General features: G+C 41.4%; 1 protein-coding gene and 1 long non-coding RNA gene across 4 annotated transcripts; one reads left to right on the forward strand and one right to left on the reverse strand.

The window, feature by feature from the left end:
* The first annotated feature begins 1,015 nt into the window (after window positions 1-1,015).
* Window positions 1,016-1,825, forward strand: LOC135482894 (uncharacterized). The gene has a single exon (XM_064763371.1). It carries the CDS (start codon window positions 1,016-1,018, stop codon window positions 1,823-1,825), a length of 810 nt encoding a protein of 269 aa, XP_064619441.1.
* Window positions 1,826-16,195: 14,370 nt separating this feature from the next.
* On the reverse strand, window positions 16,196-21,060 carry LOC135483686 (uncharacterized). 3 transcript variants are annotated; one of them, XR_010446359.1, is made up of 5 exons: window positions 20,792-21,060; window positions 19,746-19,983; window positions 18,316-18,473; window positions 17,859-18,074; window positions 16,196-16,354 (listed from the first exon to the last, which is right to left on the reverse strand). It is a non-coding gene; the product is annotated as an uncharacterized LOC135483686 (long non-coding RNA). The 3 variants fall into 3 exon arrangements; XR_010446358.1 differs by lacking the exon at window positions 20,792-21,060 and having other exon boundaries at window positions 19,746-20,357; XR_010446360.1 differs by lacking the exon at window positions 20,792-21,060 and having other exon boundaries at window positions 18,316-18,569; window positions 19,746-20,357.
* Between the last annotated feature and the right edge of the window lie 4,942 nt (window positions 21,061-26,002).

Below are 26,002 nucleotides of genomic sequence, written 5' to 3' on the forward strand. Positions count from 1 at the left end.
AATCGTTAAAAAATAAATATGAGACCTCTCCCCCTACAAAACCAGAAGACAGCCATATCTACAGCAGTTTTAAAGATATCTGCTGTCACCACTGAGAGCTACCAAATATGGTCGTCTCTTGATGTGACGTTGCAATTTCGAAGGTAGTCTGCAATCACCACTGATGGTTGTCTCTGGATGTGACACTGTAATCCTGAAGACAGTATCCCATGTCTCCATTGATGTGACCCAAATTTCATCATGCAAGTTACCACTGGCACTGCACACAAACAGTCACCCATGGATGCGTCCACCTTATCTAGGACATCCTGTTGAATGTGTTGTGATATCTTACGTCCTATAGTCACATCCTTGAAAATAAGGAATCCGTGGGACCCATCTTGAATAATGTGTTTGATGGTGAAAGCCTGTGGTTGGCACATTCGGATTATTCCTGTGCCTTTTCGTTTCGTTTCCTTTCGCAAGAATGAGACCTCCTGTCCAAATCCTGTCTCCATGGATGTAACTTCACGATTGCAGTCCGATCATCTCAGCCATAGTTTTTCTGTATTAGTAAGTATGGTTCACCTGCAAACATAAAAAGGAACACTGGAATGAATAATAGACAGTACATGTAAAACCCTCCAAGAATGCATAACTCAAGTCCAAAATGGAAGAGATTTGCCCAACAATTTGCCATGAGTCACATCCTAAAAGCACTAACTCATTCTCATTCCCAGGGTTCGTTTGCTTGTTTGACAGTAGCACTTTCTGCTCAAGGCAGTGTTTCTGCCCAAGGCCAAGGGGTTTGACCCTTTCTTGATGCGTAAATGCTCAATTCTGCTTGCAAATGACTACACTAGTAAAGATGTATAAGAGTATCAAAACATTTCATTTATTTCATAAGTGCTGTCAGGCTGGCAATCTGATCTCGTGGGCAGCATTGCATACTATTTCTAACCAATCTTTCTATAAACTAGACCCACCCTAGACTTTGATTTCAGGTTTGGGTTGAATCAGAGTCAAGACACTGAAAATGATTTGGGACCACTGTTACAATATACCTCCACAGCGGAGCGATGGTGAGATGAGAAGGAAGGAGCCTCAGACCCAGCCAAACCAGGAGGAACAAAGCCATCGAACCAGTGAAATTGCCAATGCTATAAAGGAATACCAAATCGTTAATGTTCCCGGCGATGGAAATTGCTTTTTTCACTGCCTGAATGATGTTATACCTGGACAAAGGAACCCCTCTGGCCATAAGCAGTACAGAACACTGATATGTGGGTATATTCTAAGCACATGGGACGAGCACAAAGCCATGGTTGAAGTATGCCATGGAATAAAAAGTCAAGAGCAGTATCAGGAGACGATGCTTAAAAGGAGTGGATACGCAACATCATGTGAAGTCCAAGCTGCAGCAAATCTGCTGAAATGTTCCTTCAACATCTTGTTGGAAGGAAGGAAGTTGCATAATGATGGTACCAGAAAGACCACTTATTACAACGAAACTATTGAGACTGATGACGCACTGATGCACATTACTCTCTTACTACGAGAACAACACTACAGCATTTTGATGCCGCCAGAGCAAACAGCTCTTCCACCTGTACCAACCAAGATCACTTTGATGCCGCCAGAGCAAACTGCTCTTCCACCTGTACAAACCAAGATCACTTCCACTAAGGTAAACAAGAACTCTTCACCAGAAATAAAAAGACGGCAGTCAAAGCGATTGGGAATTGTTCCCCTGGAGCCATCTGAGACAGAGAGCGCAAGTGCAAAGAAAAAAAGACGGTGGAACAACAGCCGCCAAAACCAGAACCATCAATACCAGATAAAGTAAAAGAAGACCTCAAGAAGTTTGGTGAATGGTTTAAAAACCTGGCCAAGAAATCAGCAGCAGCTTTACCCGGAATAATCAGCTCTATTGTCTCATTCCTATTGAAATCAGTGGCTGGTGTTGTTGGTTTTTCTGGCTGAATACATGATCATAGCATTTATTATTATTGTTAGCTCAATAATCTATGGTTTTATAGGGGGAGTTAAAGCAGTAAAGTCGAGCCATGCTCTCAGGACAAAGTCGAGCTAAGTTCTCAGGACAAAGTCCAAGTCATAGTCACTGAAATGATAATAGGAAGAAGTAATATTGAATTTTACCAATAAATATTGAATTTTACATTGATAATAAATGGAATGGCAACAGGATATTTACTAAACACTGATAGTCATTATTCTACATTCAAGGACTTGTGGTTAACAGAGGAGGAAAGAGACGACATGGTGTTTCAGGGTATCCAGCCAGAGAACCTCAGGAAGTTAAAGGGTAACTCGTGTCAAATTTCACCATATAATGTTTTAGCTGTTTTTGACAAATGACTGCGTCACTTTCTCATACATCGGTAAGGTTTTCGAATCGAAATGCACATTTTCTAGAAATTGATGGTTTTAATTCCGCACGGACGGCTCGCTTCGATGCCGTTGAAATCGCGCTACGCCGACGACGTTTTCGTTGATGACGTCACAACATGAACATTTTTGCGGTCGCGGTGGTTTACATTCCCGCGAAAAAAAAACAAACTCATTCGTTTATTTACAACTGCCATTGACCATTGACATTCAATCCTGTCCTTACACAATATATTCACGATAAGAACTGAAGGTTATGGAGAAGAAGAAGAAATGGTTGTCGGGTGGCGGGTGCTGCAATGTTTTGCAGCAACACCAGCAAAACTGAAGGTGTTGGGGTTTTCCACTGGCCTGACCCTATCAAAGAACCGGGCCGTCACCATGAAGTTCAAGTCAAGAGGTCACCAGCCGGTGGTTCATCTTCTCCTCCTGATGCTCCGCCGGAACAACTTCTAGAACCAACTCCAAATTCGTAGGTCGTTGGGGGTCTTCCAGCATATTTGGAAAAAATCTCGAAGTAACGAAGTAAGGGAAGGGACGGCCCCTTCCCCCAAGTCCAGAGTCCTAGTCATTTCATCATAAATTTCCTAAGTCCAACCAAGAAAATTCCATCGCTGACGTCATAATAATGGTATTCCTAAAACTATTTTTTGACCTCATTTAATATTCATTAGATTTTCCTGAGCGTACGCTAACTACTGCGGATATAGCTTCTTCCTAGAGTGAATAGGAAAATATTCGACGGTCTGACTTGTTTATGTTGTGACGTCATGAGGTCACGTGACTTAGTGCGGGTTTTTCAAAACGTCTTCGGCAGTTGGCCAGTCTGACGCATTAAAAACAGCGATTTTATAATAAATCTAATCAAAAATGGAAAATTTGAGCTTCACATTTGTGATCAACTATTAAAAACGGACGTATTTCCGTAAAGTTGTAAATCACATCATAGTATCACTTTAAGATCAGGAGTAGCTGAAGCTGATGTTGCTGGTGAAACTAGTGATGAAAAGACCCAAAGAAAGTGTTTGGTAGCAAATACAAGATACCACTAGATTTCGAGCTATTCCACAACCATGCTCCATTTTACAAGTTTCCGGTTCAAGAGGACGTTATCATTGAAATCACACTAGCACCAAAGGAGGAGATCATTGTCACCACAACTACTGCTAATATGAACTACAAACTTGAAAATATCTGTTTTGAATACGACACAGTAACTCACAAGATGATAGCGAGTCAACTGAGTATCAGGTACAATTCTGGCTTCTCAATCTTTTACGATTAGGTAGACCATTTCAAGACAGTCAATGTTACTTCCAATGAAACGTTAATCAACGAGAACATTAATTTTCCAAGAATGTCAATTAAAGGCATCAGCATCTATTCGTGTCTGATAATGTCGATGGATCTCGAATTTCTGAGATGTTCGTGTGTATACCGTCAACGAAAAAAATTTGACCCGGTTGACCGGAACCAGAAAACCTCTGCACCCAGGTGACATTTTTGCACGCGAATCGTATACGCTAATGCACAGCAATTTACCTGGGGAGAGATTTTCTTTTTCCAAACAATTCAGCGGGACGCAACGATGTTTACGCAGAGAAGCCGCTGTTCGGTTGAAGATTTCGTCAAAACAGGGCCGAATCAAAGTGTAACGATACCCTGGGGCGAATCGAAATGCATTAAACAACAAGCTGCATCGCTGCCAGAGATTATTTTTCTCTTTCCGCGAAGAAATCGTGCTTTGAACTGGCAAAATTCCGCAAAAGATTTTCCGTCTGCTAACTTTTCCGTAGTTTCAAGCGCACCAACATGATCGGTCCGGGGCTGCCCGTTTCGACGACGATTTCGTCAATACCATGGGGTGTGACAATATGCCGACGGTCTGGTTCCATTAATAATGCAATAATCTTGAAAGTACATTGGTCTCAATGTCTATTTCCCCGTTTCCATGACAAAATCCTACCTTGAAACCTGAAACCACTCGTCCACAACATTTCAATTTTCCGTAGAAAGCGCATGCGCACTAACTCAAACGCGCGCGCTACCCTCAAACTATTCACGCTTATTATACTTTTCTGGCTTCAAAATGAGCTGGATTACTTTACATACCAATAACATGCATTGGCGTTTAAAGTCCAACACTTTAAAAAAAATTTACGTTTTGCAAATACATTTCATCAAAATGTCTAAAATGAGATGGGGCGAATACCAGGCTATGGTCTTTCGTGGACAACGTCGTCTGCTACACTGGCACTGGTCACTGGTGTCTTCAATCATGTCATCTGTGGTGAGTATCCCCGAAAATGCATGTCCTAGTGAAAAATAACAGAGTGGACATATTGTAAATAAAGAGAGATCGTCACCAAGAGACCAAGGTAGAGAAACAACATTGACAGATGTGAAACTTTGATGTACAGAGACAGAAAATCTGCTGGTAGGCACATCTCCACGTCTTCATCACCTCGCACATCAGCCACACACACAGACAGTCTTTTGTTTTAATTAAAAGGCGAGGGTATGTAAAAATATCAAGATAAAAGTTGTTGAATGACACAGTAGTACCAGTATGACGATCATTTTTATTGCCTTGTAACAATCACTGCAAAAATAACATGCAATGCAACATTATTCCTTGTCCTTGAATTGAAAATTGTCCTCCCCATGCCAGGCCATGCATCATCAACAGAACCAACTCTCGTCCTTCAGCAGAACCGAATTAAGCCCATACCGCTCAATATCTCCCAAAATAATTTGTTTTCCCCACTGTCAAAGGATGCAATATGCGTCTCTGGATGTGACGTCACATCCCTGAAGACGGAATATTCAACTGTGGGTGAATAAAGTACACCTAGAAAATATTTGAGGAAGGTGTTGTGAGCGAATGCCTACCTTATACTGCAACATTTTGCTTGCAGTTGCATACATTTATCAAAACTGCAGGAGCAGCTGTAGGCTAATGTGAGCAATGTGTGATAATCACTAAGTGAAATTTTGTTGCTTATAATATTGATTCATTTTGCAAATTGATTAAGTTGAACCCAAAAAATTTTCAGTTCACAGTAAAACATGGAATATCTTTGGTAAGAAGATTTTCCTCACCGATGGCCATCACAAGGAATCGTTAAAAAATAAATATGAGACCTCTCCCCCTACAAAACCAGAAGACAGCCATATCTACAGCAGTTTTAAAGATATCTGCTGTCACCACTGAGAGCTACCAAATATGGTCGTCTCTTGATGTGACGTTGCAATTTCGAAGGTAGTCTGCAATCACCACTGATGGTTGTCTCTGGATGTGACACTGTAATCCTGAAGACAGTATCCCATGTCTCCATTGATGTGACCCAAATTTCATCATGCAAGTTACCACTGGCACTGCACACAAACAGTCACCCATGGATGCGTCCACCTTATCTAGGACATCCTGTTGAATGTGTTGTGATATCTTACGTCCTATAGTCACAGCCTTGAAAATAAGGAATCCGTGGGACCCATCTTGAATAATGTGTTTGATGGTGAAAGCCTGTGGTTGGCACATTCGGATTATTCCTGTGCCTTTTCGTTTCGTTTCCTTTCGCAAGAATGAGACCTCCTGTCCAAATCCTGTCTCCATGGATGTAACTTCACGATTGCAGTCCGATCATCTCAGCCATAGTTTTTCTGTATTAGTAAGTATGGTTCACCTGCAAACATAAAAAGGAACACTGGAATGAATAATAGACAGTACATGTAAAACCCTCCAAGAATGCATAACTCAAGTCCAAAATGGAAGAGATTTGCCCAACAATTTGCCATGAGTCACATCCTAAAAGCACTAACTCATTCTCATTACCAGGGTTCGTTTGCTTGTTTGACAGTAGCACTTTCTGCTCAAGGCAGTGTTTCTGCCCAAGGCCAAGGGGTTTGACCCTTTCTTGATGCGTAAATGCTCAATTCTGCTTGCAAATGACTACACTAGTAAAGATGTATAAGAGTATCAAAACATTTCATTTATTTCATAAGTGCTGTCAGGCTGGCAATCTGATCTCGTGGGCAGCATTGCATACTATTTCTAACCAATCTTTCTATAAACTAGACCCACCCTAGACTTTGATTTCAGGTTTGGGTTGAATCAGAGTCAAGACACTGAAAATGATTTGGGACCACTGTTACAATATACCTCCACAGCGGAGCGATGGTGAGATGAGAAGGAAGGAGCCTCAGACCCAGCCAAACCAGGAGGAACAAAGCCATCGAACCAGTGAAATTGCCAATGCTATAAAGGAATACCAAATCGTTAATGTTCCCGGCGATGGAAATTGCTTTTTTCACTGCCTGAATGATGTTATACCTGGACAAAGGAACCCCTCTGGCCATAAGCAGTACAGAACACTGATATGTGGGTATATTCTAAGCACATGGGACGAGCACAAAGCCATGGTTGAAGTATGCCATGGAATAAAAAGTCAAGAGCAGTATCAGGAGACGATGCTTAAAAGGAGTGGATACGCAACATCATGTGAAGTCCAAGCTGCAGCAAATCTGCTGAAATGTTCCTTCAACATCTTGTTGGAAGGAAGGAAGTTGCATAATGATGGTACCAGAAAGACCACTTATTACAACGAAACTATTGAGACTGATGACGCACTGATGCACATTACTCTCTTACTACGAGAACAACACTACAGCATTTTGATGCCGCCAGAGCAAACAGCTCTTCCACCTGTACCAACCAAGATCACTTTGATGCCGCCAGAGCAAACTGCTCTTCCACCTGTACAAACCAAGATCACTTCCACTAAGGTAAACAAGAACTCTTCACCAGAAATAAAAAGACGGCAGTCAAAGCGATTGGGAATTGTTCCCCTGGAGCCATCTGAGACAGAGAGCGCAAGTGCAAAGAAAAAAAGACGGTGGAACAACAGCCGGCGCCTAAAGGTGAAACGCGAATCCTTGCATCTAGAAAGAGACAATGAAGAGGAGTTGAAAGACACCACAGAAATCTTGCCTGACAAGACGCTTCAAAATGCTATGGCAGGTATTAGGGCATTTGAGGTTGAGCAAATGTCATACAAGTTTACTTTATGCTCAGTATGCCAGGACAGAAGACTGCAAATGAAGACGAACTCACAAAATGTATGCAGAAGATGTGCTACTGAAAAAAGTGATGTGAAAATGTTTTCAGCAGATAACAACATGGATCCGGGAGAAATGCCACACGAGTTATCAAAACTGACAACGGTGGAACAGCAGCTTATCTCCAGGATTTCCCCATCTATAAATGTACATCTGATGAAACATGGCGGTCTAGCATCAAGTGGGCACTGCGTGGCGTTCCCTCAAGCTATCGATGAAGTTGGCAAAATTCTACCTAAACTTCCAAGTGAAATCAATATCATAAGAGTACGACGTCAGGGGAAAAATGACTCAAGTAAAGCTTTCAGAGTGTCTAGAAGCAGAGTAGAGGCAGCTCTAAAATGGCTCAAGGCCAATAATCCTGCCTATGATGACATAATCATAAGTGAGGAGCGCCTCAATCTTCTACCAGCAGATGGTGAATTGCAAAATTTGCATACCATTGAATTTTCTTCAAAGGCAAAACACAGACGAGATGAAGGGCCTGCTCCAGATCAAACCTGTCCCGAAGGTTTTGCTGATGATGATGGTCAAACTGTGTCAGACGTTTTGCTTCCGGACCCACCCACTGATATACGGAAGAAGGTGGAAGATGTTGTGAAAGAAGCAGTGGGAAGAGAAGATGTAGAAGTTTCAGAGACGCGGAGAGGAACAATCACCATCCCATGGCCAACGAAAGATGACAAACCAGTCTCTGAATTTACCACAAGAAATTTCTTCACATTGGCTTTTCCCTATCTCTTCCCTTATGGAACAGGGGACTTTCATAGCAACCGGCCTAACACATGCACTTCCCTGAGTGACTGGGCAGAACACCTGTTATGGTATAAGGATGGCCGATTTTCTGGACACCACTATTTTAAATTTGTAGTCCACAATATGATTGCTAGAAAGAGAGTCCTAGATAGTTCAACTTACATTGTCCGTCAACATTTAGGAGACGACCACCTGACAGTGGCAGATCTCAAGGATAAAATAAAAAATGGCGACACTGCCATTGGTGAAAAAGTGCTTTACTTCAGTGCTGGACTTAGGGGAAACCTCTCAGTACTGGGCCCCAGGTTTAAGGAATTGGAATCTCTCGTCCAGTACCAGATCACCCAGGGCAAGGGCCTTCCCACGTTTTTTGGCACCGGCAGTTGTGCCGAATTTTACTTCAAACCCTTGAGGAAACTTTTACATGACTATATCCTGGAGGCCAATGGCGAAGTTTAGGATTTAGATGACAAACCCCAACTTTTTGCTGCGCTGCAAGAAAACAGCCACATAGTTGGAAAGTACTTCGACCTCCGTACTCAGTCGTATTTCAAGCATGTAATGAAAAAAGTTTTTGGGGTGGAAGCATATTGGTATCGCCAAGAATTTGCCAAGAGCAGAGGCATGATTCATTGGCATGGTCTCTGTTGGCGGAATGACCAGCAACCGCATAGACTGCTCTTCGATGCCATCCAAAATGAGCTTAGTGAGGAAGATACGGCAAAGGAACTATCAGACTGGGCTGAACGCATATTTGGCATGACAGCCATGCATCCAGCAGGCAAGGACGAGCAGGGTAATCCACGCAAGGACCTCTGGCCCCCACCCGAGGGCACAGCAACTTCGCCTCCAGAGGACACAAACCCCCTGTTCAAGTTGCTATGTGACATCAGCCAAAACCAGGATAGTCTATTGGAGGATCATCTCCTCCTCAGTAACAGGGTCAACCTGCACAGATGCTCAGACTATTTTCTGAGGCTGTTCAAGGGGAAGAAGGAGAGAGAGTGTCGGATGGGATTTGGTTCTATCTCTGAGCCAGGCAAGTTATTGCGGGTACAGCCTGCAATAACACGTGACCGACACAATATCCTGAGACTTGAGATGGAGAGGGATCACCCGGTCCTTGTCCAACACTCACGAATCCATACTCAAGCATGGCGGGCAAATGGAGATATTTCCATTATTCTCTCGCACAGTGACCCAGAACATCCATCTGTTGATGAGATTGTTGGAGTTCGACGCTATATTTGTAGCTACGCCTGCAAAAGCAATGAGCCAACTGGAGCAGCATCTGCTCTTTTTAACGACCTGGTCAATTGCACGGACAACGAGAGCACATCGAAGACCATCTGTACGAAACTTCTAATGAATAGTGTCACAAGGGATGTTTCAGCCATGGAAGCAACATACGAGTTGTCCAGGTTGCCTCTATACAGATCCAGCCATCAGTTCCTGTCAGTGAGCACAACTGGATCGAGGTTACTTGAAAAAAAAGGTGAAACTCTAACAAAAAGTACACCCTTGGACAAGTACCTCGCCAGAAAGAACGAAGACAACTGTTCATTCTACAATTTTATCTCAAGGAAAGGACGTGTTCCTGTGATGGCTGGCAGCATGAAGGCAACATGGCCACTTTCTGAAGATTACGGTCGCAATATGCTGTTGCTCCACTGGCCGAACTGGAGAAAAATTCCTGACATCAAGGATAAAAATTTATCATGGCAGGAGAGAATGCTGGAGTTTCTCAACATGGAGTCCTGCCCAACCTTTGTCAAGGCTGATGTAGAGGGAGCACGACAATACGAGCACAGAAAAGCATCAGAGTTGGAAAAAGTTGTTTGTGAGGACGAAGCTGAACAGCCTGATTGGATGGATCTTCTTCGACCACAAGTCGATTTTGATGTGGTAACTGACTTCAAGTACAATGATGGAGGACCGGAACATGACTGGGGAGTCACCTCCATGGAGTACCCATCAAACATTGGGATTACTTGGCTGGAGAATATCTCGTCTGAAGAAGGGAAGGAAAGAGCAAATGAAAATATAGTGCTTCCTGATGTAGATTTGGATATGATGAATGAGGATCAGAAATTTGCATACAACTTAGTTATGAGCACTCTTTACCGCTACAAAGCAGATCCTCAGGAATTCACCTCATACCTAAGGTTAGTTGTTGCAGGTACAGCAGGTTCAGGGAAATCTTTTTTGATCAAATGTTTGGTGAAACGGATTCGCACTCTTTTCCAGGAAAACAGGGCTGTGCAGGTTCTTGGGCCAACAGGAAACAGTGCAAATCTCATTTCAGGCACCACAATCCACAGCTTTCTGAAGGTTCCCATAGGATCAAGTTCGACGAAGGACATGACGCCACCACATGGAAAGACTGGATCTACCCTTCAAGAGCATTGCGAAGGATTACATGTCCTTCTCATTGATGAACGATCACTAGTTGGATGCAAAACCCTCGGATGGATGGAATACCACTGTTCCTGTGGAGTTCAAAATGGACTGAACTCTGGCAAACCGCGGGGTGGTATTCCGGTAGTTGTCTTTTTTGGTGATGATGTCCAGCTACCCCCTGTCTGTGATCATCCAGTTTACAAACCACGAGGTGATGTCAATGCATGCCTTCATGGTGCACTTGCCTGGCAGGAGTTTGACTAGGCTGTGATTCTAAAAACTATAATAAGACAAAAAGATGGGGACGGCCAACTAAAAGACACTTTAAATGCTCTGAGGAACTACACCGTCACCAGAGAACAGGCAAAATGGCTGCAAGCTTTCCAGTGGGACACACTGAAGAAAACACATGGACAAGATTTGTTGGAGAGAATGAGTGAGGGGTTGTTTGTGTTTCCAACCCATGCCAATGAATGGGAGCACAATAAGATGAAGCTTCTTGAAGCCAACTGTTCCGCCCCAATAGCAAGAATTAAAGCACTGAACACAGGAGTCCATAAGAACACCCCAAGCGAGAAGGCAGGAGGGCTCCTACCTGAACTGTTTTTGTGTCAAGAAGCAAGAGTGATGTTAACAGGAAATCTTGCTGTAAATTATGGGTTATTCAACGGTTCTACTGGCATTGCCAGAGATATTGTCTACACAGATGGCAAAGACCCCAAAATGGGATTACCCGATGTTGTAATGGTAGAATTCGACAGGTACAGTGGACCACCCTACATTTCTGGTACAAAAATAGTCCCAATTGTACCTGTCACGGGTCTAATGGAATGCCCGTGCCATTCATGTTGGCGAAAACAAATTCCCCTGAGACTTGGCTGGGGAACCACCATTCATCGATGCCAAGGCATGACAATTGGTGATAATGAAGCATACCGTTACATTGTCATTCATCCCGGGACGCGAATTTTTTTTTGCACGCTATTTTCCACACGTGCTTTTTCCTTCGACCAATCAGCGCTTTGTTTATGTTCTAATTTTATCCTCTGACCGAATCGATGATGTCATTTCTTCGGGAATTGCCCTCGGCAGTCTTCGGCAATGTTCGCGGTGACATAAATAGCCTCAGACACGTGTATTTGTTTTGATCGACTAAGGGGAATTCTACTAAGAGATGGGATGGGCAAATTTCAATGGACTGTGACTTAAACAAAGTCTGAAGCCACCTCGTGAACAAGACCAAGCTTTGCTAACAAGACCACAGCTGTTGTGGGTTGTTGCCTGAATCATCAGCAACTCTCTTGAAGTGAAACCTCACCAATAAGAGGAGCAACAGTGACCTTTTTACTAAGCATTCACTGAAATCAAATGTGTGAATCAAACATAACACTGACTAATTGGTAATCAATTGTAATTTTTATTACTTAACAGACTGCCATTGTATTTGCTGTTATCCTGAGCGCCCTGAGCTAGGTTACATGTAAAATAAAACCAGAATTGTTACAAAAATACAAAGAAAACCCATTTGTGAACAAAGTACTCATACTGCCATTAACAGATGAAGATGCAGAAATCCTGTAGCAGAATTACTGGCAGAATTACAGCTTAGCTGAATGGGTCTTCCCCAGTGCTTCATTATTTTGAACACACCTGGCTAAATTATGTGGAGCTTTGCGCCTAGGAAGCACTTGGGAAGACAGCGGCGCGACAACCTGTTTCCTTTTTTAGGCTTCACATTTTCTTTACCATCAAGTTTACAGGGCCTACCACTCCCTAGGCGGTGTTTAGTGTCATCCATAACTTTACTTCTCGCAAGGGCGGTGGGTTGGACACCAATAGTTTTGCAACTTACCATGCCCTTCACCTTACGTTTGCCCATGGCAGTGCCAGCACCCGAATACTTGCCAAAGCAAACAAGAGCTGACACAAGAGCCAAGTTAGTGGTTAACGATTCAGCTTGTCTTAAAAGGTTCTCAATGGTTTTTCAAAGTACTCTGGGTTTGCTCTGTAGCGCTCTTCAAAGTCAGAGAACACACCCTTCAGGTCATTCAACAATGTGCTTCCTGCTGGCAGGCCTTGATCCAAGTTTGTAGGAGACGGATGTGCTCTATTGAGGTCCCTCATGTCAAACCTGTTCTGAAGTGTACGCTGCAGAGTAAGAGATGCCATTGAGGATGAGTCAAAACCTTTGTCTTCCATATCTGCAGGTGGTTGACCCTTAGATTCCATGGCATCATCACCATGGTCCAGTCTGACTGGAACCATTTCCTCCACGATGTCCACTTAAGCACTCTGGTCGACTTCAACAGCTTCTTCAACGATGTTGTTGACTTGAGGCAGGACTTCAACCAATGGTCTGCGCAGTGATTGAAACCATTCTTCAGTTGGGGGTATACTGCTGCCAGTTGCCACCTGATATATCAATCTTCTCATTGATGAGTCATGAACTGAGATGAAATTCCAGGAGGAGAGACCATACTTTTTCACGACAAGGAACTGGTGCATGAATGGACCTCCTGAAACTGCAAAAATACATAGATAATGTACATGGATCAAGAACAAACTGTGTTTGGATGTTCTATTGCTTTTGATAGGTTTTGATGTATCCCATATTTTTGTCAACCAAGTCACATTTAGTGAACGCCTGTTGCTTCTTACCTGTCTTTCCCAGCCGACAGGTGCATGCTCCAATTGTCATGTCCACGGTGTACGTTGCATCGCTGTCAGTCTCACTTGGGACAGTGAATGTCATCTCGCTGGTTTGGACAATGCGATCTTCATCAATCTTCTTCGATCTTGCTGTGTGTGGAAGGAATCGCGAATAACTGGCACGGCCTAGTCGATTGTTGCATATGTCCAGAAGGCGCCTTTCAAAGTAGGACTCCAGTCTGGTCATCATGAAGTCAGCAAGCTGTATAACATTAGGCTCTTGTTCTGTCCAGTATTTGGTCTTTCAATACACGCATCGCTGCCTCCGCATAGTTGTTGGTGTCATTATTGCGAACACTTAGGTCACTCCGATGACAAATTGCCCATTCCTTTCTCCTACCATAAATGCCTATTAGATGCTTGGCAACATTCTCATAGCGGCGAAGAACTGGGTTTCTCACTGCAGCCTCGTACTTTTCTTCTAGAGCGTCAACACTGTCAGCATATACCATTCCCTTCAGAAGCATAAGAATTGAGGGTCTGTCCTCTTTACGAACACCATTTTTCGAATCCCAAAGAAACCGCCAGAAAGCTTGCAATACATGGAAGACACACAAGAGTAAGATGGCCTCTGGGTACACAGCTTGCAGTGCCTGTCTCTCTGCTGCACTATCATCAGTCATTATGAGCTGAGGACCAGGGGAGGGACCTCTCCCGTAAAATGCCTTGTCATCCAAGAAAGAATTGTACAATTCAAGTGCACTGGTGATTGTTTCTGTACTTTCACTGGTGGGAATAAGTACTCCCAATGGCAAACCTCCTGCACAGCTGTGCGTAAGAATAAGAAAGACCCGGCAGCTTTGATGATCCATATTTCCTGAAGCATCAATAAACACAAGTTCTGCTGAATGTTTAATCAGTTCGTGGACACGGCGAGTTAATGGGGTCACAATGGCCACAGCAACATCTTTCTCACCAACTACTCTCGACTCCGCACTTTTCTGACCAGTGTCATTGTTGCACTGCTCCAGCTTACTTTCCAGCATCTTAAGCAACTGCTCCCCTTTTGGTTCTCCATACTGACTCTTGAAGGCCTTGCAGTATAACCTGGAATGAATATTTTGATATATATGTAGCAGCTGCCACCAAGTCATTTCAGTACACTTTGACCATGACACAGTACACTTGTAAAACTTTGGACTGGTTTGATCAAGTATGTGCTTACCTAAAGCAAAATTGAAGATCAGGGCAGATGAACCTATCAGCACACTTCAAGACATAGTCGTCTCCGTATTCCATCTGTAAGTCATACTTATGCAACTCTAGGGCTTTGGAAGGTGAATATCCTTGCTTGAACAAGTCTAAAAGTTTGTCAGCAACTGTTTCGGAGACATCTCGATGGCGAAGTGCATCTGCTGCGTTAATCGGGTGGTTATGTTTGTGCTCAAGTTCGACTATCATGTGACTGTTTGCATCATGAGGATCTTTGGCACTGGAAATAAATATTTTGTCAGTCAGATGAATGGAGCTTATTAAATTCCGAGTCCTTTGATACATTACCTAATCGTGAGTCCAGTGATACTATCCAGTGTTTGGTTCAACTGATTCAACAATTTCATTAAACTTAACTTTCTCTAAAAATTTTAGCTAGCTGGTCCCAATACATGATGGAGCCTACCTGTAAGGACCAAGTTTCTGTGAGGAGGAATCTTTCAATATGAACAACCTTAAAGTAGCAGGGCAGTTGGTGTTTTTTTACCCTTGTTTCTGATCTGTTTCAGAAGCCTTGGAGCGTGTCCAGTGTTGGCAGCGTAAATCAACCTGCAAAATTGGTAAAAAATAATTAAATGAAAAACAGTTTTCATTATACATGTCATCTTGACATATCAAGGCCAACGGTCACTCCGCCCTTCAACTACTCATCTGTGGTTGTTTCTATCTAATGCTGATCATGTCACTTATGATGCCCACCATTCATTACATCACAGAACACCTGCGACGTATACTTAGTAGTCAGCTTGGCCTACCTTGTATTCAATTTTCCTGTGCGTGTTTCGTATGTTTGGATAGGTTTTTTGAATCCGATATGTGCTTAGGCTTGTCTCTTCAAATGACTTCAACCATGCCTTTGCTTCCTTTTCTGTTGACAGCTCCAAGCGAAATTTTGCTTTGAAAGATCCATCTTGTGTGCTCTCAAAACTGCAGACAGAGTGCCTGTAGCCATTTGGTAGAATACCCTGTGGGAAAAATAGTAAAAATTCAATACCGGTAGTACTGAGGCAGCACCTCTGTGCATCCCCATAGACCTAACTATGTGAGTCAGACTCCTATAGGCCCTACTATACATGCACATTTAACAAGACGCATCATAAGTCCCCTTTAGACCTATGTCTATGTCCACATTGTAAGACTTGATGCTTGCTTTCTGCACTGGTGATTAAGTGCCCTGCCCAAGGAGACCAGCAACAAAGTTTGTGTTGTCTAGTATTACTTTTCCTACATACGATGTACGCACATGGATAATGTACAAAGCACTCTATCGAATATCACTGCGTATCGCTGTACGAAAAGTAGAAGTCAAAAAAGTGCCAGTTTCTCCAAATATGCTTCAACTTCCCACGGTTTAACCATGATGTATTGCATCTAAAAATCTAAAACTATTAACTATCCACTTAAACATGCCTTAACCTACCTCTGAAACTGATGTATTCGCCACTTGTTTTGGGCAGTGGTCACAGGTGACGATTACGTTGTCCGCAATTTTTACTATGTCTAATTAATGCACAATGCCAGAGGATAAAATTAAAACAAAAACAAAGCGCTGATTGGTCGAAGGAAAAACCACGTGTGGAAAATAGCGTGCAAAAAAAAATTTCGCTCCCGGGACAAGAGCTTTCGAGTCTAGAAATCCTGGCGCTCTGTTCGTTGCTCTGTCGCGGGCCAAGACAGCAGGAGATTCTGGAGGTGATCCGGACTTTGCCTTTCACCCTCGTGATGGTAAATGAAGACCGGCTCTGTCATATTGTCAGAACTGAGACCACTACTGCAAGAGGGAAGGAGATTGAAAGGATCAAGAAAGTTGCAGAGCAAACATCTGTTACATATGGATATCTAAAGGAAATTCAAGTCATTACATAATTATCATACATAAATTACATTCAAGAAACCTGGTGCCTTTTTCTACTTGTTTACATTGCAATGCATTGTTGACACATTTGGCAAAGGCATTCCATTATCCATTCGGCATTTGTAATTGTATGATTTTTTAAGTATTCTTGATGAAGCACAATAATTCTTCATCATGCAATATTCTCACATTCATTGTCTCTTCCAAGCTAAAATTCTTCAATCATTCGGTGGGGGACATGGCCGTCTCTAACCAAATTTCTGATCCTCATTCATGGAATTTCACGTCTTCTGTAGGACAGGAAGCACTAGTCTATAGACCTTCATGTTATATTCTTACATTCATTGCCCCCCGCAAGCTGAAGTTCCTCAATGAACTTTAATCATTCGGTGGGGGACAAGGCTGTCTCTAACAGACTTTTCTTTACCTCATTAATTTTTATGTTAGGAAGCACTAGATCTTCAAATAATATTCATCTAACTTCAAGTTTTCTTAGCTTAATTCAATGCACGAAATGTTTACTTGACTTGAGTAATTCTTTCCCTGATGACCAGATATCGTTTATCTTACCTTCATTCAGTGCTTCTTCCAAGCCAATACTCTTCATTCATTTCTCAATCATTGTATTCCAATACTTCGGTGGGGGACATTGTCGTCTCTAACTGACTTATTAAATGTTCCTCAGTAGCTGAATTTACATCTTCTTAGCTTCATTCATTGTCAGAAATGTTTGCTTGAGTCATTCTCCCTCCAGACGACAGCAATAACCAGGATGATATCATTGCTTTCAATCTTACCTTCATAGCTTCCTCCAAACAAAAACTGTTCTTCTCAATCATTGTATTCCAATCGTTCGGTGGGGGACATGACCGTCTCTAACCGACTTCCTCAGTCATTGAATTTAGGTCTTCTAAATCTAAGCTTCATTCATATCATTGTCAGAAATGTTTACTTGAGTCATTCTTCTCCAGACGACAGCAATGACCACACAGGATGATATTGCTTTAAATCTTACCTTCATTGCTTCTTCCAAACAAAAACTCTTCTCAAACATTGTTGCATTCCAAGCGTTCGGTGGGGGACATGGCCGTCTCTAACCGACTTCCTCAGTCACTGAATTTAGGTTTTCTTAGCTTTATTCATTTTTTAGAAATGATTACTGTAGTCATTCTTCCCTCGACGACAGCAATAACCACAATGATATTGCTTTAAATCTTACCCTCATTGCTTCTTCCAAGCAAACTCTTCTTCTCAATCATTGTATTCTAAGCATTCGGTGGGGGACATGACCGTCTCTATCCAACTTCCTGTTCCTCAGTCACTTAATTTAGGTCTTCTTGGCTTCATTAATTTTCAGAAATGTTTATTTGAGTCACTCTTCCCCTGATGACAGCAATGACCAGGATATCGTTTATCTTACCTTCATTGTTTCTTCCATTCCAAATCAAAACTCTTCTTCTCAATCATTTTTGTATGTCAATAGTTTGGTGGGGGACATGATCGTCTCTAACCGACTTCCTGTTCCTCAGTCATTGACGTTGCACTTCAATCATTCGGTGCGGTACATGGCCCTGTCTCTCATCAACCTTCTGATTCAAGTTAGCAAGGGAGCGTACTTCAGCAAGAAACCCAATTCCTACAAAGTGGAACAATAATGCATACCATTTGCATTGAATGTAAGTGATAACCAAGCAGTCAAGGTGGTTGGGGAGAACAGACAATAATGCAATTTAAGGTTAAGCACCGATATGCATGTGTTTCTTCCCATTTTCCCTTTGAATTCAGAAGAATTGACTAAGGGAACAAAATTGACACTGTCAAGTGAAAGTACATGTACCGTGTACAGAAAAAACTCTGTTGCTTTGAATTATCCTTACCTTGTGATTAATTCCTTTAAAATTAACTAGATTACATTCTTTTGCAGAAAATGAATCTGATTTTTGTGATGGACTCCCGGGGATTGAAGTTGCGGCATCAACGGCCAATATATGCAAATGAACAATGGATTGTCAAGCCGGGAGGGACCATCCAAGCACTGCAATCGAAAGCAGAGGATGCAGTAGAAAAGCTTCAAAAACTTGGAGTGGCTGATTCCCAAATTCAAATCATCCTTGGGGCAGGAATTTGCAACCTGACAGAGAAAAAGAGGAGCAATTCAGGAGTTGAAGTCAATTACAATGCCAATGGCAATGCACACAAAACAATAGAAGCAATTAATCACCTTAAGGATCAATTTGAACCCCTTGGTATCCGAGTTCTGGTGATCCCCATACCACCTGTCTCAATAATCAAGTACAATGATTATCTTGTAAAACATGGAAAGTTACTCATTCCAGAAATTTCACAGGCAGCGCTGACATTACAGCAACGTGGACTTGAAAATGATATAGAAGAAATAAATAGTCACATCTGGAGCGTCAACTGGTTAGCGGGATTAAAGACTCCAAGATGGGAGAGGGACCTCCTGAAGTTTCAGGTAGGGAGCCTAAACATCTAAAATGAAGCACTCAAGACTGTGGAGCAGACCAGCAAATAACACTCCACTATCCTTCTTTCTAATGTTCATTGTACAATTTCAACGTAAACTAGTCTAAAAGTCATCAACCTACCATGAGCTAAACAGAGCATTTATATTGCTTTTTTAAGATTTGTTTTCAGTTACCTTTTGATGGTCACTTCCATAAGCCACTGTAATCAGTAGAATTCTTGAAGTGAAATGCTCGAGAAATAAAAGGCTTGACATCTGGTGGCAATTACAACATGCTTTACCAGCGTAACTGCTCACCATGCCTTGAGAATTTCTCGTAATTTTTTTTTTGTACTCCATATTTCAGGTAAAAAGAGGAAAGAGGTACAAGAAACATACCTACCATGAGTTGTACGATGGCGTACACCCGACGAACGCCCTAGCCGGAAAATGGCTCAAATACCTGATTAGAGCCGTCGAAGATCAAAGAATTGCCAATGTAAAGTCATCGGACCGGTTCTTAAAATTAGCATGGCTGTTGGGTTTTCAGAGGGAATGAAAAGATTGATAGAAAGTCATGAAAAACCATCATTCTTAGCTCAATAGCTATATGAAATTTTTATGAATTGTATTACTCAATCCAAAGATACTCATACAAGGCTGCTCACTTTGGAGGTCCACTATATGTCTGTACTGTGTAGTGACTTTGCCAATTCACAAAAACTTAACGAACCTAACGAATTGCTTCAACTGCTTGCTACCCCAGGATTTTTTTTTCTGATTTTTTAACTTTAACCTCTGAATAGGCTTTATTTTTAGTGATTCTGCTTGTCTACTTACTTTCTAGCACCACTCAAATTCTTCTCCAGTCCACGGTCCAGATTGGTTGATGTCAGTCACACTTTCCATTTGCAGGCCCCAATCAACGTTCAGGAGGAAGATGATGATGATGATAATGATGATGTTGGTCTAATTGACTGTGGGCCAGTCAACTGCTTCTCAATAGAAGACCATATTCCTACCGGTACAACTGAAGATGCAAATGAACAGGAGATGGGATTCCTGCTCGACCTCGATCCTGGAACGGAGAATGTTGACAGTGAATGTGAGGAAGAAAATCACTGAGATTTCAAGCGGAAGAAGGCAAGTCACTAAGCATAGGTCTTAATTTACTTATATTCATAGGTTGCGGTAGGCTAGGCCATTTAGTATTTACGTCATGACGCTAGACCCCTGTAAAAAGTGGCGATACAATATCGTACAACGTTACAGATTGAGAAGTAGTCCGAGGCCTACATTTTTCATACGACTTACGAGTAGGCCTACATTGTATTTAAGGCCTATTTGTAATAGGCTACTTTTATGAAACGGAGGCGTTACATTTAGTGACTCAGGCCTCCCCTATTGCACAAATCACACTCACAGGCCACGGAATCATGTTCCCCCAGCCAAGGCACTGACAACCCCACCAAAGGGAAAGGCAAAAGTAAAAACCGAGATAGTCATGATGACCACTCAGTCAATGACGAGTCATGAAGTCCAACTTCGACCAAGGCACTTATCAGACACAGCCTCCTTGTCATGCTTGTCAGTCTTGATCAATCCTCCCTACCAGCTCCAGTCCCTACATTTCTCCATCGTAGTGTCTTGACCCCCATCCCCATGTCATGATGTCGGCCATGGCCTTGGCCAACCACACATGCACACAGCCGACAGAATGACTGACAGTCCATGTCGCGCGCCATGCATTGCGTGCAATACACATCTGACATATGCCCCACATCGCACATGTGCATGAATGAACGTCGAACGTCTTACAAGCTCTGAAGAAGCGGACGACGAAAAATGAAAAGGTGTATAAAATTTTAAAGATTAATCATTAATACTTATCATAATCATGGATCGGCACAATAAGATGACATGGTCTATAATCTTCTAGTGTGTGCTGTGGGGAACGAGGACGGCATCTTGAAGCTCATGCTGCCATCCGATGCCGCGTGCGGACGCTGGGACGCAAGGTCACCGGCTCCTTTCCTTAACCAATCAAAATAGCTTCTAGATTTTAAATTCGACCTTATAAATCCCGACCATGTCCGAACATACATTAGGACACGCGAAGACTGCCGAATTTACGAAAATGACGTCATCAAACGACACCAGCGCCTCTAGTATCAAGATTGTTATAGGGACCGTCTCAAAACTAAACCAATACACGATTTTAGGGACCGTCTCAAAACTAAACCAATGCACGAATTTTTTCTTGTATTTTCAGGGAAACGACAGTGCCACTGGTAATCAGCGTGTGGTGCTTCAGAAAAAAGAGTTGTAACTTTTTCATGTAAATTCTGTTAATACACTGGAAAATGATTAAAACTATAAAGTATAAATTCATTGGTAAGTTGCCTGGTTATCAGGTACATGGAGTAATACACTCCAAGTCAGGTATAACATCGTAATCCTTTGAAAATTTCATAGCGATAGTAGCCTAATAGTCGTCAACCATCTCCCTAAATCTAAAGACTAGATGATCTGAGATTCTATTCTCAACAATCACAGACAAAAGGCTACTAAAATCATTATCGTGGGCTCATCATGGCCTTGGGGAAAGGGGCTTCTTCTACTAACCGGCTGATTTATTTATGTTTACCCAGTTCTTTTTCTCATTTCAGATAGACCATGGACGTTGATTGATTTTAGAAATTCATCTCTTCACTGTTTGGCAAAGTTCTGTTATTATTTTAGATTGGACTGTAGATATGTAACCCGAAACAGGAGTTGTATATATTTGATGGCCGTGATTAATCTTGGTACACTACCTCCTCACTGCCGGTCGACTGGATTTCTTACGAATTCATTCTTGTAAATTAATGCTGATGGCTATTGATGGATCTGGTAAAATGTAACTTGAGTTGTAAATAGTTGATGGCCGTTGACATGGGCTAGCTGCTGATTAATCTTGAACATTCAACCTCTTTACTGCCGATCGACTGGGTTTAAATAAAACATCATTAATTCATACTTGTAAATAACTGCTTGTTGATGATGGATCTGGATAGTTTCACCTCTTCACTCGCACTAATGGACAAGCTGAGCTTAGAGTAAGAGCAGAGAGACAGACTACAGAGCATGCAGGTAAATAATATCTCAGGAAAGGGGTCGGCTAAGATCTTTTTGAATTCAAATCCTACACTTGGGTCTTGGGATCATCATGCTTATCTCCGGGCACAAGTATCTATCCTCCTGTTGTGTTAAGTTTCCATCTCACATTCTCCCCACTTATTTTCTATACTGCGACAGCGTCTATTGGGTCAACTGCCATGATGGCATCATCCTAACTATATCCCCCCTCTCCAACCCACCAACTACTCGCCATCAATCATTGACATTGTGTGCTAGCCAACTGCTTCTTCGGTCAACTGCCATGATGGCATCATCCTAACTATATACCCCCCCCCCCCCCCCACCGAGTCTTCTCGCTCACCAGCCCTATTAACGAAGAGCTCCCTATCAAGGCCTGAGCCTTCCTCATATTAGAGATTATGATACCCGATGGTCTATATGATCTAGAAAGTTTTTTTAAAATGTTTGCAAATAAATTGAAGGAACATAGCTTAAGTAGAAGTGCTGATAAATTTAATGTAGAAGTATCCACTGGTAAGGCCATCTTACGCTTCCTGAAGAGAAAAAAATGAGCAGTATTATCAAATTATGTTCATGGGTAAAAGTAGTGAGTTATTTGGCTTGATATCAGAATGGCCTTTTCCTTAAGGCAATAAAGATAAGGATGAAGTTGTAAGTGAGAGTCCCATCAATTTAAGATCCATGAACTATTTTGTGTTTCACTGTGACATGATAAATTCTACTAATGTATTCAGTAACAGTGAAACATCAGCTGTGCTAACCACGAGACCAATAAAGGTAGCTAGTTTTGGAGATCTAATAGCATATTCCTTTGACAAACCAATAGCAATACCATGTAAACCAAGATTCAATAAGCTGAATATCCGCTTAACTGATGAAAAAGGTGACATTATCGATCTTAATGGTTTTGATGTACAGTACCAAGTGATTATTTATCATTAAATTCACTAAAATTAAATGGCAGGTATCGCTATGATGCTTGGATCTGCAGTAATAAACGCAATAGCATTCACAGGATCTGGTTACCTTTTTAATCTTAAGGACTAGACAAGAACGTCTCCGAAGCATAAAGTGAAAGACAAAGTAGGGCTCAGGAAGAGTAACAGAAGGCATCAACTGAATGGGAAGAACAGAAAAGAACATAATTGACTTCACTAATCATGAAATGAAGAGAGTGAACCAGGCTGCTATTGATTTCAACAAAACTGATGCTGCACTTACTGTTTACAATCCCCTGAACCCTGATAAACCAGTATCACTACCTAAGCGTCTACAGTTAAGTGACTACTACCAACCTAGCGATGAAATGAAGAAATACGAGTACCTATGGATTGTCCTAGGTATGAGTGCTTTAGGCTTTGGGATCTACTACTTTACTAGGTACAGAAAGAAAAAAGAGTAAACCCGAATGATGCTGCAGCCTTATTATTAATTTTGATCTCTTTTTCACCTTAAGTTCTTCTATGTGATACTGTCGTGTATACTTCGGAATAACACTATTTTCTTCTAAGCCATCTTTCATGGCTGATTCATCCTTGTTGAAAAACAGGACAAAAGCACATTCATCAATGAGTAATAACGTGTCTGTTCCTGCAAAAGTCAGAGTAGCAAATTGAAGCACAAGGTCCAAATTACTGGTCACAGCTTCAGGATTAGCTATGTAGACGCTCATGTCTTGGTAAATCCATTTCCTTTCATATGTCTTATTGTTGATATATGTTGGACTGAAAATGACTATGTTCTGGAACTTGTGCCAATACTTCTTTTCTAAGAGGTCAAGGACAGAATGTGTCTTACCACAACTGGTGACACCAGAGATGAGCATGTTATGTGGCTCATGAATAAACAGATTCTTTACTTCACCCATTTAAATGGATGCAAATCAAAACAATGAAAATCAAAGCAATGAAAATCAAAGTAATGAAAATCAATGCAATGAAACTCAAAGCATTGAAACTCAAAGCATTGAAAAACATCATACTAAAGAATAGTATCTAAGGGCTTTGTACTACAACCCCGAGAGTCCAGTGGCTTAAAGTTCTTTTAGTAAAATGTGGAAACAGGTCAAGGAAGATGAGAAACGTATTAAGCACAAAGAGGTGAACGAATTTCTAGACACACTACCAACACACCAACTACATAAACTAGTCATTAAGAAATTCACCTTAATGGTATCTTACATCGATCAACAGTGGCAAGCTGACCTGGTTGACATGCAGAAGTTTGAGAGTAAGAATAAAGGATTCAGATTCATTTTTAACAGTCATAGATCAATTCAGCCATTTGATTCATGCTTGGGCTGTGGCAGAGAAGAGAAAGAGGGGAGAAAAAATCAGAGATGCATTTAAAGTGATTTTCAGAGAGGTAGTGCCGGAAAAGATCCAGTTTGATGACGGTACAGAATTCTACAATAAACACTTCAAGCAACTTTTAACAGAAAATGACATAGAATGGTTCTCCTCAAAATCTGACAAGAAGGCAGCAGCTGTAGAGCGTTTCAACAGGAATTTGAAGGAAAAGAGGTGGAGGTATTTCACCGCTAAGGAGACCGACAAGTGGATCGATGTTCTAGATGACTTGGTCAGTGGTTACAATAATACATTTCACTCATCAAAAGGTATGAAACCTGTAGACACCAGAAAGATGGAAAACGAAGGAGCAGTATGGTACAACCTTTACGGCCTTCACCTCAAAGAGACATTTGGTGATCCAAAGTACAAAGTAGGTGACAGTGTAAGTATTTCAAAGAACAAGTCCATTTTTGACAAAGGCTACCTACCAAACTTCACTGAGGAAGTATTCCAAATCAAACAGATTAATCTTCACTCATCCTATTGTCTACAAGCTTGAAGATTACCTCAAGGAGGAAGTTAAAAGATATTTCTATGAAGAGGAGTTGAGCTATGTTCTTAATCCTGACCAACTAGAGTACAAGATCGAGAAGATATTAAGATACAAGACCAGTCAAGGCAAATACGGATTAGTGAAGTGGAAGGGTTACAGTGACAAATTCAGTGAATGGTTACCAGTTTCAGAAATTAAGTCTCTAAAGTAATAAGTTAATAAAACTTTTTTTCTGTTAAATCAAGCTGGAAATGGAAGGACAAATATTTAAAAATAATTATGGTACGGTCAATGTTTATCAGTACCCTGTTAATCAGTAGCCTGTTAATCAGTATCAACCAGTAGTTTCAGGACCTAAATTTAAATGTGTTAAATGCTATGTAACAAAGCCTGAAAGTGATTTTGAAAAGAACAGACATAATAAATTCCTGGATTATTGTAGAGCATGGGGTTCCACGTTTACCAAGAAATGCAATAAATGTGATGGAGTTAAATTACTAAGTGATGGTGAGTTCGCTACAGATGGATATAGAGGTAGCTGTAGATCATGTTGGAACTCTGGCTACAAAGGGTTACCTTAATAAGAGTGGTAATAGAGATAGTCATAAAATAAGGGTAGATTTAAACCGTATTTCTAAAGGAGAGTTAACTGGTAACTCCTCATCATTTAATCAAGGTTGTTCAGAAAGTTTCTTCTCCAATAGGACAAAGTCCCGAGAACAGAGTTCGAATAGTAGATGAGGAGTTAGATCATGTTTTACCAATCAAGGAATTCAAAGAATACCCTAAACTGTGTTACGCTTGATGTAACATAAGACCCATAGATAAGACAGAAAACAGACAGAAAAGTTCTACTGTAGACTCGAGTCTTTTTAAAGAACAACTGGACAGATCAATTAATTTCATGAACAAAATGATAAATGAAAACTGGTTTGTCTATTGAGACCAAAATGTGGTATCAGATTGGAAAAGAGTTATTCACCAGTATTTTTGGGATTACCCTGATTTTTATCTTAGCTTTATGATTAATGATTTTAAACTTAGAAATGATTACTGTATTAAGAATGGTTTAATCAATGAATTTTCAAAGTTGTGTTATGAAACAATTGAAC

The sequence above is a fragment of the Lineus longissimus genome, chromosome 2 (genome assembly GCF_910592395.1).
Source record: "Lineus longissimus chromosome 2, tnLinLong1.2, whole genome shotgun sequence".
Taxonomy (NCBI): Eukaryota; Metazoa; Nemertea; class Pilidiophora; order Heteronemertea; family Lineidae; genus Lineus; species Lineus longissimus.